The 16,519-nt window shown below is 40.0% G+C and overlaps 1 protein-coding gene across 19 annotated transcripts in view; it reads left to right on the forward strand.

The window, feature by feature from the left end:
• Positions 1 to 16,519, forward strand: part of LOC127452500 (protein MTSS 1-like) — a 96,023-nt gene that overhangs the window by 66,640 nt on the left and 12,864 nt on the right. For 4 of the 19 annotated variants that reach the window (XM_051717971.1, XM_051717966.1, XM_051717976.1 and 1 more), the window contains 5 exons: positions 1,187 to 1,201; positions 7,259 to 7,416; positions 7,741 to 7,848; positions 11,122 to 11,219; positions 15,373 to 15,583. In XM_051717971.1, the coding sequence (XP_051573931.1) occupies positions 1,187 to 1,201; positions 7,259 to 7,416; positions 7,741 to 7,848; positions 11,122 to 11,219; positions 15,373 to 15,583 (590 nt within the window). The remainder of the gene's footprint in view (positions 1 to 1,186; positions 1,202 to 7,258; positions 7,417 to 7,740; positions 7,849 to 11,121; positions 11,220 to 15,372; positions 15,584 to 16,519) is intronic. The other 15 variants (XM_051717961.1, XM_051717972.1, XM_051717968.1 and 12 more) reach the window with 7 other exon arrangements.

Raw genomic sequence — 16,519 nt, forward strand, 5'->3', positions numbered from 1 at the left:
ATTGTCCTAAAGTTAATGTCACATTGCTGTCACAAGTCTTAATGGTCCTAAAAATGTACTTTTATTTTATTTATGCCAAAATATATATATATATATAATATTATTATTATTATTATTATTATTATAATTTTATTATTATTATTTTTTTTTTGATAATCACGAGGAAAATGTATTTGTGATGAAAGTAATGTCACAATGCAAAAATCCTTAATAATCCTTAAAGAGGCTAAAATAACATATCATTTTATTTTAAATTATTTGTATTAATTCATTTATTTATACATTGCATTACGGTAATTCGAATTAGGGGAGAAATGTTCTTTACTGTCATGAAGGTTATGTTGCAAGTCTTAATGGTCCAAAAATGAGCTTCATTTTCTTTATGCTAAACATAATTTCTTATTTTTTTTCCTCAGATTTTGTTGTGAAATATGACCTGGACATGTTCTTCTTAGGTTTTGTGAGACTGACTCATAAGGACCAGGAGTGTTGTGTCATTTCTTTATAGAATAAAGGCATTTTTTGGTTTCTAACAAAAACATACAGCACTTTAGTTTACTTTGTGACCTGTACAAGCATTCTTCAGTTCCATCACTTAATAAAAAGCAGACATTTCTGTATAGTAATCATATACAGCTATTTTGGTGTCATTGAAAGTAACGCACACAATTGTTTTGCTGTCCATTGCCCAATCAGAAGGTACTTTCTCACATAACACATAATTAACGTAATCCAACATCACCTAGAATCCCAAGAAATGTGTTTTTTCCAGATTACAATGCACTCTGTTTACACAACAAAATGTACGTCTCAACCCTCACCCCAAACAGGAAGGACAAATATGAGAAACCGACTCATGAATGCTCTTAGAAGATACCACAGCATATTGCATATTGTGATACAAGTGACAAAGACTCTAATGGCTGTGGGACAGATAAAAACAGTGGAAAATGAAATATCAGCATACTTGACATAAAACAGAGAAGTGTTAGAAATGAACAAGACCTCTCTATTGTCTGTGTTCACATTCTTCATGCTTTTAAACTCAGTTTGTTTTAGAGAAAATGATGAAGTAGAATTTCTGTGCAGCGATACGATTTTGGTCACGAGACTGACAAAAGCATATCCTTTTTGCACCTATACCCCCTTTTCTATTCTATGCCATCATTTGCAACTGCTTTATAAGCAGCCGATGCCTTGGGTAAGTTTGTGTGTGTGTGTGTGTGTGTGTGTGTGTGTGTGTGTGTGTGTGTGTGTGTGTGTTCGTTGACCTGTTTGTGTTCTCTTAAGATCCAGCTAGTCTGTCAGTGTCTTATATACCCCCTCATGCCCAGTGACTGACCGGTCAGCTCTCGTCTCGCCGTGCTCTCCCTCTGTGTGGTCCGCTTTTACCCGGTTGGCTCATGGACTGTGCTCTGTTTTCCTGGTTTATCAGTGCCTACTGCCGCTAAACCACAAAAACAGCCATTTAGAAGCAGACGAAGTGATGATTTTCCACCCCAAGCCCCAGGGTAGCATAATTACTGAAGCTTTGTGTATGAGTGTGTGCTTTGGATGTGTTTAAAGTAAACTAATGAGTATAGACATTGGTGACCATTGTGTAATGGAAAGGGGGGTTTTGGGGGTCAGCTACTTTTTTTAGTAAACTACTTTTTAAAGGCAAAGCATGTAATTTCTGTGGCAGTAGCAGCACCAGATGGAATTGCAAAAATAAAGTCTGTTTTCAAACAGGTTTCCAGAGCACTCCCCCCAATCTTCTAGATAGTCCCGCCCTAAACTCATGCCATTGGTAGAGCCAATGTTGCTTTTTAAGGCTGGTCAGGATGCTCAAACAAACATAGCACCATTTTCAACCTGGTCTCATAGAATCACGTTACTATACCAACATTTCTGCAAAATTATTTTCACGTGACTTGTGCGTATCACAGCAGTTTCCTGGTAAAATGAACGCTAGAGGCGCTACGACAATAAAGATTTGGTTTTTTTTTTCACTTTCACCAAATCACAAGTAAAATAGCAGATTTTCAGTTCATTTACACGTACTTTTCACCCTGTTCCTCACACAATTCTATTTTATGACACCTAAACACTTTTACTACAGCATATGACTAGCATTTTAACGTTTGCATTACATAACCAACTACATTTATAAGCTTGTTCAAGCGCAATCAAATTGCACGATAGCTTGACAGTGCATTGCACTTGCGATGCAAAGGACCGGGGTACGAGTCCTGAAGAACATGCAAGTCTGAGTCGAAAGTGTCAGAGAAGCGCCACAAAATGACCTGGTTGCTTCAGCAATTGCATTTTTCGACATTCGCTTTATATGACACTATCATTTAGGTTTAGGTTTAGGGTAGGGAGGTCGGTTTTGTTGATTTAAAACTCGATAGAGCATTAACATTAAAAACTGCCTTTGTTTTGGGAGAACATTTAACTCTCTTTTATCGCCACACAGTGGACATTTCATTTTGCAAAAACGTTGCCCAGTCACGTAATTTTAATGAGATCAGACTCAACGTTTTGAGTGCCACAGAGCCACGGTGTTTACACTTTTTGGGGAATGCCTGCTAATGGCTTGCTTACAGTTGTCTATGCACATTAAGCACTTCACCTTTAAACTCAGTCGCGATAACAAGGTTCTATAGGACACCTTAACTTCAAGTTTAATGGTCTTTCATCCGTCTTGTCTTAAATCTCGAGGGCTATTGTGCGGCCGCATGCTATCTGTGTGTGAAAATGTCCAAGGGTCAAATGTCAGTTTAGCACATAGCTGTCATTCCCTCAGCTCGTGATTTGTTCAGGCCAGATTTTCTGTTTGACTAAAAGGACTTGAAAGCCTCGTTAAATATCGTGGATGTGTTTGTCATACCCTGGGTCAGGATGGCGGAAGAGCGTGATTGTGGGACACGTGTGCATTTATCTTGAGAATGTCTAAAACTGGTTGTCTTGCACAGTGCCTTTTAAAGACTTTATGAAATCATAATTGGAGTTTTGTAGCTTTAAGTCTGTCTATTAGTTTCGAGGCCATCTATATGCTTGCGTACTTCTAAAAGTTGACAAAATAAATTTGAGCAGATATGCACATTGAAAATTGACAGTGTTTTCCAGTAAATGGACCATTCACAGGGTCATATGTACATTTTTGTGCAATAAAATGAGAATGTCCCCTCCCCCTTAAAGGGATAGTTCACCCAAAAAATATAATTCTCCCATCATTTACTCAGGCTCATGCCACCCCAGATGTGTATGACTTTCTTTCTTCTGTAGAAAAAAAAAACAAAGATTTTAAGAAGAATATGTCTTAAGCTCTGTTGGTCCAAACAATGCAAGTGAATGTGATCAGTCCTTTTGTAGCTCCAAAAATCACATAAAGGAAACATAGAAGTAATCCATAAGACTCCAGTGGTTAAATCCATATCTTCAGAAGCGATATAATAGGTGTGGGTCTCCACTTTCACTTTTACATCTGAAAGTTACATGTGGTGCCTTTTTAGTTTCACTTTCACATCTGAAAGTGAAAGTTAAAGTGGAGATTTAGAGTAAAAAAGTACTTGAATATTGTTCTGTTTCTCACTCACACCTATTATATCACTGCTGAAGATGTGGATTTAACCACTGGAGTATTATGGATTACTTTTATGATTCCTTTATGTGATTGTGGAGCTACAAAGATCTGATCACCATTCACTTGCATTGTGTGGTCCTACAGAGCTGAGATATTCTTCTAAAAATCTTTGTTTGTGTTCTGCAGAAGAAAGAAAGTCATACACATCTGGGATGGCATGAGGGTGAGTAAAGGATGAGAGAATTTAAATTTTTTGGGTGAACTATCCCTTTAATACCACAACTAGCAGTAGCAAGCAGCAAATCATGGTTTTGCCAGATTGTGACAAACAAAAGACAATGACAAGCCCTTCGACGTGTCTTGTCCCAACTTCCTATTTCAATAGGAAATATGTCAACACAGAAAAGAAAACTTCATATGTCAAACCATTTCATGTGGTCATTAAAATCAACATGAAATAAAAATGGAACCTTTTTACTTTCTTAAAACATTCCTGATCTTATTGTGAACAATTCACCATTGGATGTTATTCTAAAGGAAAGAATCTATTTCGAAGACAAAATCTAGTCCCTGTCTATATTTTTCTCATTAAATATCCTGTTTTGCTCTGATTTCACATTACAGAAGTAAAATGGGTTGTGATTGCTGTTTCATGTTGACTTTAAAGAACTTCACATCATGTTACTGGCTCAGAGAAATCGAAATGAGATAAGAAATCGTCTAAACCAAGCAAATAATAGAAGCCGCTGAGGATCAGGTGTATTTCTGATCTATCAGCATGTGTTGAGCGTTTTCGAATTGTAAATCAGAATCAGCAGACGAGACTCTACTGGAAATCCATCTGTGTTTTCTAACCCACATTTGAAAAGCCATGTACACACAGTCTGCCTCCACTGGAATCCCAAACAAGTTGTGCATGAACAGCAGAAATGTGACCGCAAGGCGATGTTGCTTTCTCAAGGAAGAGGGAGAGAGAAAGAGAGGAGACAGCCATATCAGTGATGGCTCCATCGTGATTCCTGTGTAATGGGATTTTTCAAACAAAGCTCAGCGAGTTAGTATTAATTAGCTGTGGTTAACCCTTCCCCTGCACCCACTTTCATCCTGCCCTGTCCTCAAGCTTGTCTGTTCAAAGCCTGTGTTCAATGCTCTCCATATGTCTCTCCGTTGTCCTGCATGTAAGCAAATCTGCACAGTTATGCTGCACTGTCAGGTTGTCACTGGTCTTGCACTGGATCTGTTTCTTTTCTGTGTACTGTGTAGTTGCAGGACAGTTATTTTTAGTTGTATTCTTGTACAAACTTGCATGTGGATCCCTCCTTTCACCTTGTGTAAGGATAGGTTTGGTCCTCAGACTGCTTAGATCTTAAAACATCACAATTATTGTCGCTCATAATTAGGGTTAGGGATTTTTCAAATCCTCTAATTCTAACTATTAAACTTTGGTACCATTTGTACTACCAACATGAACATGCATGTGGCTTGTTGTGGAGAGGTTTGCTGTTGATTTTTAAAGCAGTCAGACTTCTGATTCCATCTGGCGGGTGATAAAATGAGTGGAAACAACTGATAGACTTAAATTGAAGGGGTTTCGAGCACTGGGACCTAAAGATGGGCTCTTTAGGACCAGCTTCGATAAGCAAGAATCCATCTAGCAGTCATCCAGAACACCAGCCTGATCTCATGAAAATTATGGAATTGTGGCAACATTTTTGCAAAGTGATATTTCGTGGTTCCTTACACGTATCACGATGTGAAATGTTCACTGTGTGGTGCTAAACGCGAGTTAAATGTTCCCCCAGACAGATTAGGTTTTAAACTCAATCGAGTTTGAAATCAACAAAACCTACCTACTTACCTTAAACACTAAACCTAAAACTAATCAATAGTGTCATAAACAGCAAATGTGACATGAAAAACGCAATTTCCGAAGCAACCATGTCATTTTGTGGTGCTTCTATGACACTTCAGGACCCAGTCCTTTGTATCGAAAATGCAATGCTCTTTTCAGTCGAGCAACTATCATGTAATGTGATCGCAGTTGAACAAATGAATAAATATAGTTGGTTATTTAATGTACTGTAAACGTTAAAATGTATGGACTTACAAGTCATACGCTATAGTAAAAGTGTTTAGATGTTAAAAGAAAGCATTTTGTGACATTCTCAATTTGTGTGAAAAGAAATCAAATAAATTTGTTGTTGTAGCACCTCTAGTGTTCGTTTCATCAGGAAACTGCCGCAATACGTACAAGCCAGGTAAGAATCATTTTGCAAAAATGTATGTATAGTAATATGATTCTAATGTAATTAACTGCATAGCAATTTGCTAACAACCAATCAGAACCCCTTAGCAACCACAGAGCAATGACCCAGAACACGCAAAGGCAAGCATCGTCTGAAAATTTATAAATTGAATTTTGCCTGTTGTCGCTGCTTCATGTTGTGTTGTATTAGTGTAAATGCGAGAGGAAATCTTGTTTACAGATATGTAACAGAACTAAGTAATATAAGATCTCAAGCCAAATTAAATGGTGGAGATTGTACACAAAATCGGTTCCTTCTGCTCTGATTTATAGATTGTGAAAAACCAAAGTGTGCTCACCAAGGGTTTCCATTTAATTGTACTTGAAGGGTTCCCTTTGATCCAAATAGTATGTACAAATGGATTATAATTCTCTTTTAAATGTCAGTTTAAGTTTCCAGCCCCATAATTCACCATCTCCATTAGTCAGCCCTCCAGGAATTCTCGTCATAAAGCCAAACCGAACAAAAATCAACATTTTCAATCTGAAAACAAATATCCTTTTAATGTAGATCTCTTTAGAAACCGAAGTGGAGTTGTTTTCATATCGTCTTTAACTAACCAGAACGTCGAAGAAACCTCATTACCCAGTAGCCGCATCACTCTGTACCCTGTACCCAGTGACCCCAACCTAAAATCGATGGGAGGCCCTCATCCTGGTTGTTATCCAGCCTCACTGCCTAATACATTTGCTCATCTCAGCCCATGATGACGGCTTGTTGAAGGTAATGGAGAGCAGTGAGTACAGGTCAGCTGACTCTGCCAGGTCATGTCCTCAGGATGCACTGAGAACATGGGCTGTTGCCAACATGTCTGGCAGCTTTGCATGTTGGGCAGAGCATTACTGAAGTATGTGGGCCCTGAAAACAGACACACCACTTATTTGTGTTGAAGGGTGGTGCACCAAACCACTGAGAAGAGACAGGACACATTTAGCACAGGACAGTATGGCCTGGGCTGGGATCAGTCCAGGGATAATGCACAATACGGGCAGAAATGTTGACTTGAGAGTCCCTCCTTTCACCTTGTAGGAGGATAGGATTGTCCTATCCTGACTATTTCACACTTTTAAGAGCCCTCCAAAAAAATGTTTCACTCGCAAAAAATATGCTATACTAAAATGAAATATGTTGCTTGGAGAAAATAAATGTTTCATCACAATACATGGCTACTTCTAAATGCCCGTTAATGGAGAAAAATGCTTTTTGCACGAAGATTGGTGTAGTTATAGCATCTACCAACAGGGGCAAACTTGACTATACTTACCAGCCAAACCTAACTTAATGAGACTTGAGAGGCTAACTGTTATAATCAGGGTTGAAATGGTGCAATAGGGAAAATTTAAATGATCCAGTCGTTTAGTGATTGTAATTCTCTGTGTTGCAGGGAGAGGAGACATCCAGCCACAGCTGGACAGTGCCATGCAGGACGTCAGTGATAAATACCTGCTGCTGGAGGAGACGGAGAAGCAGGCGGTCAGGAAGGCTCTGATTGAGGAGAGGGGACGATTCTGTGCCTTTGTATCTATGCTTAAACCTGTGGTGGTAAGCAGCCTTTTTGCCCCATATCATTCTTAAAAAAAAAATAAAAATAAAAATAAAATGTACACAGGAAAAATGTCAAAGCTCATCCAAAAAGTTTGATATCTATCAAAAGATACAGTTCTCTCTCAGGAGTTCCACAAGCACCACAAATTTGCCACGGCCTTTTTTCTGTGAACCAGTTTTTTAGTTTCGAGTTTAACATGATTATCACATCACAACTCTTTACATAATCAATATACCAGCACAATTATCCTCAAAGAAATAATTCACATAATATTCTGTCATTATTGACTCATCCCCATAACTTGTGGTCTTCTCTGTCAGGATGAGGAAATGTCTATGCTGGGAGAGATCGTCCACTTGCAGACCATTGCTGATGACCTGAAGGCTTTGACCATGGACCCCCACAAACTGCCACCGGCAAGCGAGCAGGTCAGTGGACATATTGTGCATGTGCTGAATAACCTTACCATTTTATCAAAATTTTACATACCATCTACATAGCTACATTGCATAAGAATATACATAGAAATAGCAGTGTTTTAATGTTTAATGTTCAAATTAAACCGTAGTTAGGGTGGCAGTATGAGATGGTATGGAGTAGTGGTTGGAATGTTCCTTGTTTGCTACAAATTATGCTTTTGTGCTCTTATAATATTGATTACTACAAAAAATTATTTTGACTCATTTCTTATTTTTTAAAAAATGAAAAACTTGCATGTTCATTAATGCACTTACAATGGAACGAAACAAGGTCAATTTGCAAAATGTAAAATACACAAAAGTATTCTAAAATACTTATTTTAAAATAAAAGTTTCAAAAGTATATCCACAAGACTTAACATAATAACATGACTGTGGTGTGCTTAAACCGCTTGCTAACCTTGTCTGTTTAAGTTATATCCAATATTTCAACTTCGTTGGCATGACGACATACGCTGATAAACCTTTTACTTTAAACCTGGTAACTTTTGCACGATGTCCGCACAAGAATACATAGAGGGGAGGTAACGTTACTTCCTTGCGCACACGGAGCTGTTTGGACAATTTGCCATTGTCTTAAACCAGCTGAAGAACATAAATTATCTTACTAAAGTACGAAGACTTGCTACTGCTAGAAAAATACACAGACATACTGTGTTAACATGTGGGCATGCTGCTGCACAGTTAGGCAAAACACAAGACATGTTGCATTGAGCATGTGGTAGGACATGCTGCTGCACAATTATATATGCATACAATCCACATGTAGCAGATCTAGACAAGTGGTGCTGGGGTGGAGGTTGATTTCAGAGAAAAACTCTAGCAGCGCGATGCAGTGATACCAACTCACTTGCAAACTGAGTAAATTTATATATTAGGCAAAGAGAGAGGATACGAGTTGATTGGCTACCTGTTGACAGGTCAAAAGACCTATCAGCTTACACCATGCGAACCAATTGGCTTAACATATCCAATGTGAGCCAGCTGATTGGTTTACAGATAAGTTCAAAGAACCCATCAGCTTGTGCCATGTAGAGTTTCATGCCCGAACTTCAGTCATTTCATCCATCTAGAATGTTAGTCCCACCACAAAATTGACGATTTAGACAACTTCACTTCACAAAATACATACAGAATAATTTAAGGGCTTCAACAAAAATGTTAGCAGAATAATTCTGTCTCTTAACCCTCCAAAATCTGACACCGTTTACTTTCATTTCAAGTGCCTTGCGTTAACCCTGATTTTGAAGAAAATGAGGGATGGGTAGAAACTATTTTTATGCAACAAATGCTGTTGTTCAACTTGTATTAAACTCCGGACATTCCCTTAAAACTCAGGATTAGTAACCACAATTTTGCTGGTTCGATCACCGCTAGGGGCGAGCCATGAGCTATCACCATTGTGCCCTTTATCCTAAGGGATTGCATGAAAGTTGCAGAAACAAATTCCACCAGGCCTGGTCATGTGGTCAAAAAACAATAATTATTCTATTGTACTTTAGTTTTAATAGATCTGTGGTAGATTTTAAAGATGCTATAATAACATACTGTGTCAACACCTCTCATGTTCAGTGGAACATTCCAGTTTTATCAGATCAGCCATCAGACGACTGTTTATTTTAATATTTGAGTTTCAGTGTGATTGTTATTATTACTGTCTTCTGGGGCGGGGTAGAATACACTTCACTGACAACATACTTCTCATGTGTCATAAGTGTGGTGATTGCAGTCTGCTGTCTCCATTTGGGTAGAACAGCATAGTTGGAAACTAGACAACTTACACCGCCACAACATTAAAACCACCTGCCTAATATGGGGTAGGTCCTCCTCATGCCACCAAATCAGCTCTGACCCATCAAGGCATGAACTCCACAAGACCTCTGAAGGTGTCCTGTGGTATCTGGCACAAGACATTAGCAGCAGATCCTTTAAGTCCTGTAAGTTGCGAGGTGGGGCCTCCATGGATCAGACTTGTTGGTCCAGCACATCCCATAGATGCTCAATCAGATTGAGATCTGGGGAATTTGGAGGCCAGGTCAACACCTTGAACTCTTTGTCATGTTCCTCAAACCATTCCTGAACAATTTTTGCAGTGTGGCAGGGAATACCATTGCCATGAAGGGGTGTACGTGGTCTGCAACAATCTTTAGGTAGGTGGTACGTGTCATCCACACTAATGCCATGACCCAAGGTTTCCCAGCAGAACATTGTCCAGAGCATCACACTGCCTCCGCCAGCCTGCCTTCTTCCCACAGTGCATCCTGCTGTCATTTCTTCCCCAAGTAAACAATGAACACGCACCCGGCCGTCCACGTGATCTAAAAGAAAACGTGATTTGTCACACCAGGCCACATTCTTCCATTGCTCCATGGTCCAGTTCTGACACTCACGTGCCCATTGTAGGCGCTGGCAGTGGACAGGGGTCAGCATGGGCATTCTGACTGGTCTGCGGCTATGAAGCCTCATACGCAGCAAGCTGCGATGCACTGTGTGTTCTGACACTTTTCTGTCATGACCAGCATTAAGTTTTTCAGCAGTTTGTGCTACAGTAGCTCTTCTGTGGGATCGGACCAGACGTGCTAGCCTTCGCTCCCCACGTGCATTAACGAGCCTTGGCCACCCATGACCCTGTCACCGGGTCACCGATTGTCGTTCCTTGGACCACTTTTGGTAGGTACTAAACTCTGCATACCGGGAACACCCCACAAGACCTGCCGTTTTGGAGACGCTCTGACCCAGTCATCTAGCCATCACAATTTGGCCCTTGTCAAAGTCGCTCAGATCCTTATGCTTGCCCATTTTTCCTGCTTCCAACAAATGAAATTCAAGAACTGACTGTTCACTTGCTGCCTAATATATCCAACCCCTTGACAAGTGCCATTGTAACAAGACAATAAATGTTATTCACTTCACCTGTCAGTGGTTTTTAATGTTGGAACTGATCAGTGTATTTACATTGCATTATGAGTACATGCTGAAGGCCTAGGAGCAAGCAAGCCCTCGGATTGACAACTTTTGCTCCAAATATTAGTCAGAATCCCATGTTTTTGTTTGTCCTGCTGCAATTTAGCAAACTGTAATTAACTGTGCATGACAGTGTTGACTGACAATTTGCAGAGCTGCAGTCTATGCAAAGAGTAGCTCCTTTGAAGAAGCTCAAATATAAAATGGCTTTGATTTGTTAACATTTCTGGTGTGTGTGTGTGTGTGTGTATCGCATAGGTCATACATGATCTGAAAGGTTCCGACTACACCTGGTCCTATCAGACTCCTCCATCCTCTCCCAGTACCACTATGTCCAGGAAATCTAGTATGTGCAGGTAAGTGTCACACTAAAGTTTAGAACTGTTCTCTGATGTCATTGATAGATTCCAATAGCACTTCATGTAAAGATGTTTTTAGGACTCCACTGGAACATTCTGGTAAATGGAGAGAGAGCTATGAACTGGTTAACTCTGCAGAGAAAAGCCTGTTTGAATGATGTCTTTGTATCGCCTCCTAGTGTTACCTGTTTGTGTCCCTTAGAATGAAATGAGTCTGTGAGCTTTTCTTGCCAGAGAGGCAGGAAACAGAACTGCATGTGAATATCTTTGATTCACAAATTTGCATATTCCTACACAGCATCATAGTAATGACATTTGGTAAACAGTTTTTAAGGGTAGCTTAATTTTAGGGAACAAAGTTGTTGGTTCGAGTATAATAATCATGTTGTCTGCACATGATATGTTTATACTAATGTTTGTGTGTGTTGGAATGTTACCGCCTGCATGATGTGTAAAGACATGTTTATCTAGAAAGGTCAAAGAGTTTGCTATAGTTTGCTGTAAATATATGTGCAGAATGATATATGAGTGTGAATATGCCCATATGCTTGAGAGAAGTTACTGTTACACTGCCTGTGAGGGATATGTTTTCCCAACTATGAATTAAATATAAAAATTTGGTGTTGCATTTGTTAGTGATAGACAAATACATCGTCCAGGCTGACAATTTGACTGATTTTTGGCCATTTTGAGATGACAGTTTCGGATTGTCGATTAACAGTAGCTCTCCTTTGTGTCAGTTCAAAATTCTTCACATTCAATATTTGTACCTAGATTTATATGTCACTTTGCAGTACCATTTAAAATTAACCAGTAAAGGCAAAAAAGTGATTGAAAAGAAAAACATGGTAAGAAGAAATGGTGACCAGTTACAGGACATAATATATAAAATTTCACTTATACATTCATATACATTTTAACCTAAAATCTTGATGTTAATTGAAAAAAAAGTCCATGGTCACATTATGCATAAACTACCTGTGTATGTGTACATCTCAGTTGCTATATTTACATTTTATTTGGTCATAACACATATATTTTCTCATTATATCTGCCACCCTGTTCTGAAGTTATTGGTATCAACTATTGAAAAACCCATTGAATGAATCATCTAAAATATAACTTTTTAAAGAGAATACGTGAAGTGTCTTTCAGAGGAAGCAATCTAAGATATCGTACCGATTTCAGTAACTGAAAGCTGAAATATAATTCTGATCTGACAGTGCTCATAATATTAGATGTGTTAAAGGTATGACCCTTCATACCAAAACTCCTGGCCCTCTCTGTGTCCAGCTGTGTGAACCGTTCGTCATATTCTCTTTTGAACTGTTTCATTAGAAACAGTTTGTGTGGTGATGCTGCATTGTGTCTGGCCCACTGTTGGAGTTTCACTCTGATTAAGCAACAGCAGTCGGATCACAAAATGCAGCTGGCAAGTATTCGCAGCTTCAAGTAACAAATGCACGCTCCTAAAGGCCCACAATGCACTCACCTGCAGGAGCTCAAAGCATGATAAACGCGCTTGCTGGCACGGCTTCTGGCTCTCTGTCACTTCTTATGTTGATGTATTCCACCATTATACTCTTCCCTTTGGCAATAAGCCCCACACCCAGACACTTTTGGAGAAGTGCTGGCCAAGGGTTCTGATTTTAGAGCAAGTAGCTAAAAATATCAATCAGGGCATACTGTAATTGTCTTCTATAACATCATTGGACTGCTATTAATCTAGAGCTCTTCTTTCTCTGACCCCTCTGGTCATAATCTACTATTCCTTTTTAAAATCTGTATAATCCATCATATACATTGAAATAGCATGACCCCCTACTGACCCAGTTGAATCTGTTATGAACTTGTTTAATTCAACCTAGCAACTGCAACTTAGCAACTTCAACAAAATTAAACATCTTAGCAACCAAGTAGCAACACACACCAACCAACCAAACCACCTTAGCAACCACAACAACCTTTAACAGATTCACAACAATGTAGCAGCAATCTATCAAACACCCAAAACACCCTTGCAACTGCAACAACCTTGAACAGCTTGGCAACCGATTAGCAACATGCTACCAACCACCTAGAACAGCTTAACAACCAAATAGCAAAAACCTACCAACCGCCCAAAACACCCTAGCAACCACAACAACCTTGAACAGCTAAGCAACCAAGTAGCAACAATCTACCAACCACCCAAAACACCCAAACAACCATAAAAACCTTGAACAGCTTAGCAACCAAATAGCAACAACCTACCAACCACCCAAATCACCTTATCAACTGCAACAACCTTGAACAGCTTAGCAAATACTGTAAGTAGCAACACTGTCAACCACTCAAAACACCCTAGCACCTGCAGCAACCTTGAAAAGCTTAGCAACCAAGTAGCAACAATCTACCAACAATCCAAAATACCCAAGCAACCACAACAACCTTGAACAGCCAAGCAACCAAGTAGCAACACTCTATCAACCACCCAAAACACCCAAGCAACCACAACAACCTTGAACAGCTAAGCAACCAAGAAGCAACAATCTACAAACCATCCAAAACACCTAAGCAACCACAAAAACCTTGAACAGCTAAGCAACCAAGTAGCAACAATCTACCAACCACCCAAAACACCCAAGCAACCACAACAACCTTGAACAGCTCAGCAACCAAGTAGCAACAATCTACAAACCACCCAAAACACCTAAGCAACCACAAAAACCTTGAACAGCTAAGCAACCAAGGAGCAACAATCTACCAAACACCCAAAACATCCAAGCAACCACAACAACCTTGAACAGCTAAGCAAGCATGTAGCAACAATCTACCAACCATCCAAAACACCCTAGCAACCACAACAACCTTGAACAGCTAAGCAACCAAGAAGCAACACTCTACCAACCACAACAACCTTGAACAGCAACAATCTACCAACCACCCAAAACACCTAAGCAACCACAAAAACCTTGAACAGCTAAGCAATCAAGTAGCCACACTCTACCAACCACCCAAAACACCCAAGCAACCACAACAACCTTGAACAGCTAAGCAGCCAAGTAGCAACACTCTACCAACCACCCAATACACAAAAGCAACCACAACAACCTTGAACAGCTAAGCAACCAAGTAGCAACACTCTGCCAAACACCTAAGCATCCTCAACAACCTTGAACAGCTAACTAACCAAGTAGCAACAATCTACCAACCATCCAAAACACTCAAGCAACCACAAAAACCTTGAACAGCTAACCAACCACCTAAAACACCCTAGCAACCGCAACAACCTTGAATAGCTTCGCAACCGCAATAACTTTGAGAAGCTTAGCAACCAAGTAACAATAATCTACCAACCATCCGGAACACCCTAGCAACCTCAACAAATTTAGCAACACTCTACCAACCACCCAAAACTTCCCAGCAACCACATCATCCTTGAACAGCTAAGCAACCACAATAATCTTGAAAAGCTTATCAACCAAGTAACAACAATCTACCAACCACCCAAAACATCCTAGCAACCTCAACAACCTTGAACTGCTTAGCAACCATGTAGCAACATTTTACCAAACACCCTAGCAACCGCAACAACCTTGAACTGCTTAGCAACCAAGTAGCAACAATCTACCAACCATGCAAAACATCCTAGCAACCGCAACAACCTTGAACAGCTTAGCAACCATGTAGCAACACTTTACCAACCACCCAAATCACCCTAGCAACTGCAATAACCTTGAACAGCTTAGCAACCAAGTAGCAACTATCTACCAACTATGCAAAACATCCTTGAAGCTGCCTGCCAACGCACTAAAAACCACTAATAACCTTGCAACCTAATAACCTTAGCAATCCCCATCGCAACAACCACTTGCATGGGCAAGACCACTTAAATGTTCTTGTAAAAATGTCAAATGTAAAAATCTAGTTGACCAATTAAGATTGTCCTAAAGGGAAGGAGCAGTTCTGTTGACTTTGATTTTGATGTGTTCACATCTCACATTTGGTTTGACTTTGGTTTTGTTACAGTTTGGTTTATGTTTGTCCTTGCCTGCTGCATTGGGTTTGTGTGGAGTGTTAATGGTTCCTGGTCTCCTCCCCCCTCTCTGTTTTGTCCCTTTTACCTGCTTGTGCCCTGCCCCCACCACTCCGGTTCTGTTTCTAACAGCAGTCTGAACAGTGTGAACAGTAGTGACTCCAGATCCAGTGGGTCGCATTCTCACTCCCCTTCCCCACACTATCGCTATCGCAGCTCAACACTGCCCCAGCAGGCCCCGGCGCGCCTCTCCAGCATCTCTTCACATGATTCGGGCTTCATCTCGCAAGATGCCTTCCAGTCCAAGTCACCGTCCCCCATGCCCTCTGAATCTGCTCCACAGGTAAGAGCTCAACTTGAAGATGTGTCCTGAATTATCACCAACCAGCTGAAATCATATTTTAATTTCTTACAAATGGTCTTTATTCTTACAAATGCCCCAGTGTAAAAGTTTAGCCCAAAGTGTTTTTCCTCATGTCATGTAAGAGCTTGAAGGAAGATAGTGTCTTTTTTATTGCTTTGGGCTGCACATCCATTGTTAAAGTGCCCTGTAGCGATTGTCAGCTTAGGCTCAAGTCTCTTGTTAGTGTCGGTCAACAATCCAAGAGACCCACAGCAGGGTGTGGGGCTTTACTCTGTGGTTCATTTCCAATTCATTCCAGTTAATTTCCAATAGCCAATTACGCTTGGGCAAGAACAAGTTGAACAGGTGCCTCTAAATTGTTGCGAGAAGTTCTACTGAGTTTGCTGAATTAATCCCCTCTTAAGAAATAGGCAGAGTTTAACAACTGGAGGAAATTTACAGAAAGAATTAGTTGGTTGAAGAGAATGAGTTGGTCGACAGTTCTAATGTTTTACCTGCTTTGTCATACTACCCCTCTCGACTTTCCCACTATCACTGGCTCACTCATTCTTGTGCAGCTTAATGGAGTTTCTGAAATGATTGAAATTAATTGGCTCATCCTCTATGAAAATACCCTACAACTTCACAGAAAAAGGCAAAAAAACAAAAAAACAAAAAACAAATTCCCTCTGTCTTTTGAGGGAATTGAAGCCATTTAATTGGTGCCTGAGGAAACGTGACTAAATTCCCCTAACTATGGGTTCAAAACAGTGGTGAGACTAAGTTCACCCAAATTGGAGCATTTGAGAGGCTGACCACAATTCCACTTGGCAAAGTTGTGTCCGGTTGAGCGAAGCCGGGATTTGAGGTTTCAGATGCTTTGCTAGTGATGTCATCATCCAAGATCAAGATCGAGTGGTCCCCTATGTTATGCCC

The sequence above is a fragment of the Myxocyprinus asiaticus genome, chromosome 15 (assembly GCF_019703515.2).
Source record: "Myxocyprinus asiaticus isolate MX2 ecotype Aquarium Trade chromosome 15, UBuf_Myxa_2, whole genome shotgun sequence".
Classification (NCBI taxonomy): domain Eukaryota; kingdom Metazoa; phylum Chordata; class Actinopteri; order Cypriniformes; family Catostomidae; genus Myxocyprinus; species Myxocyprinus asiaticus.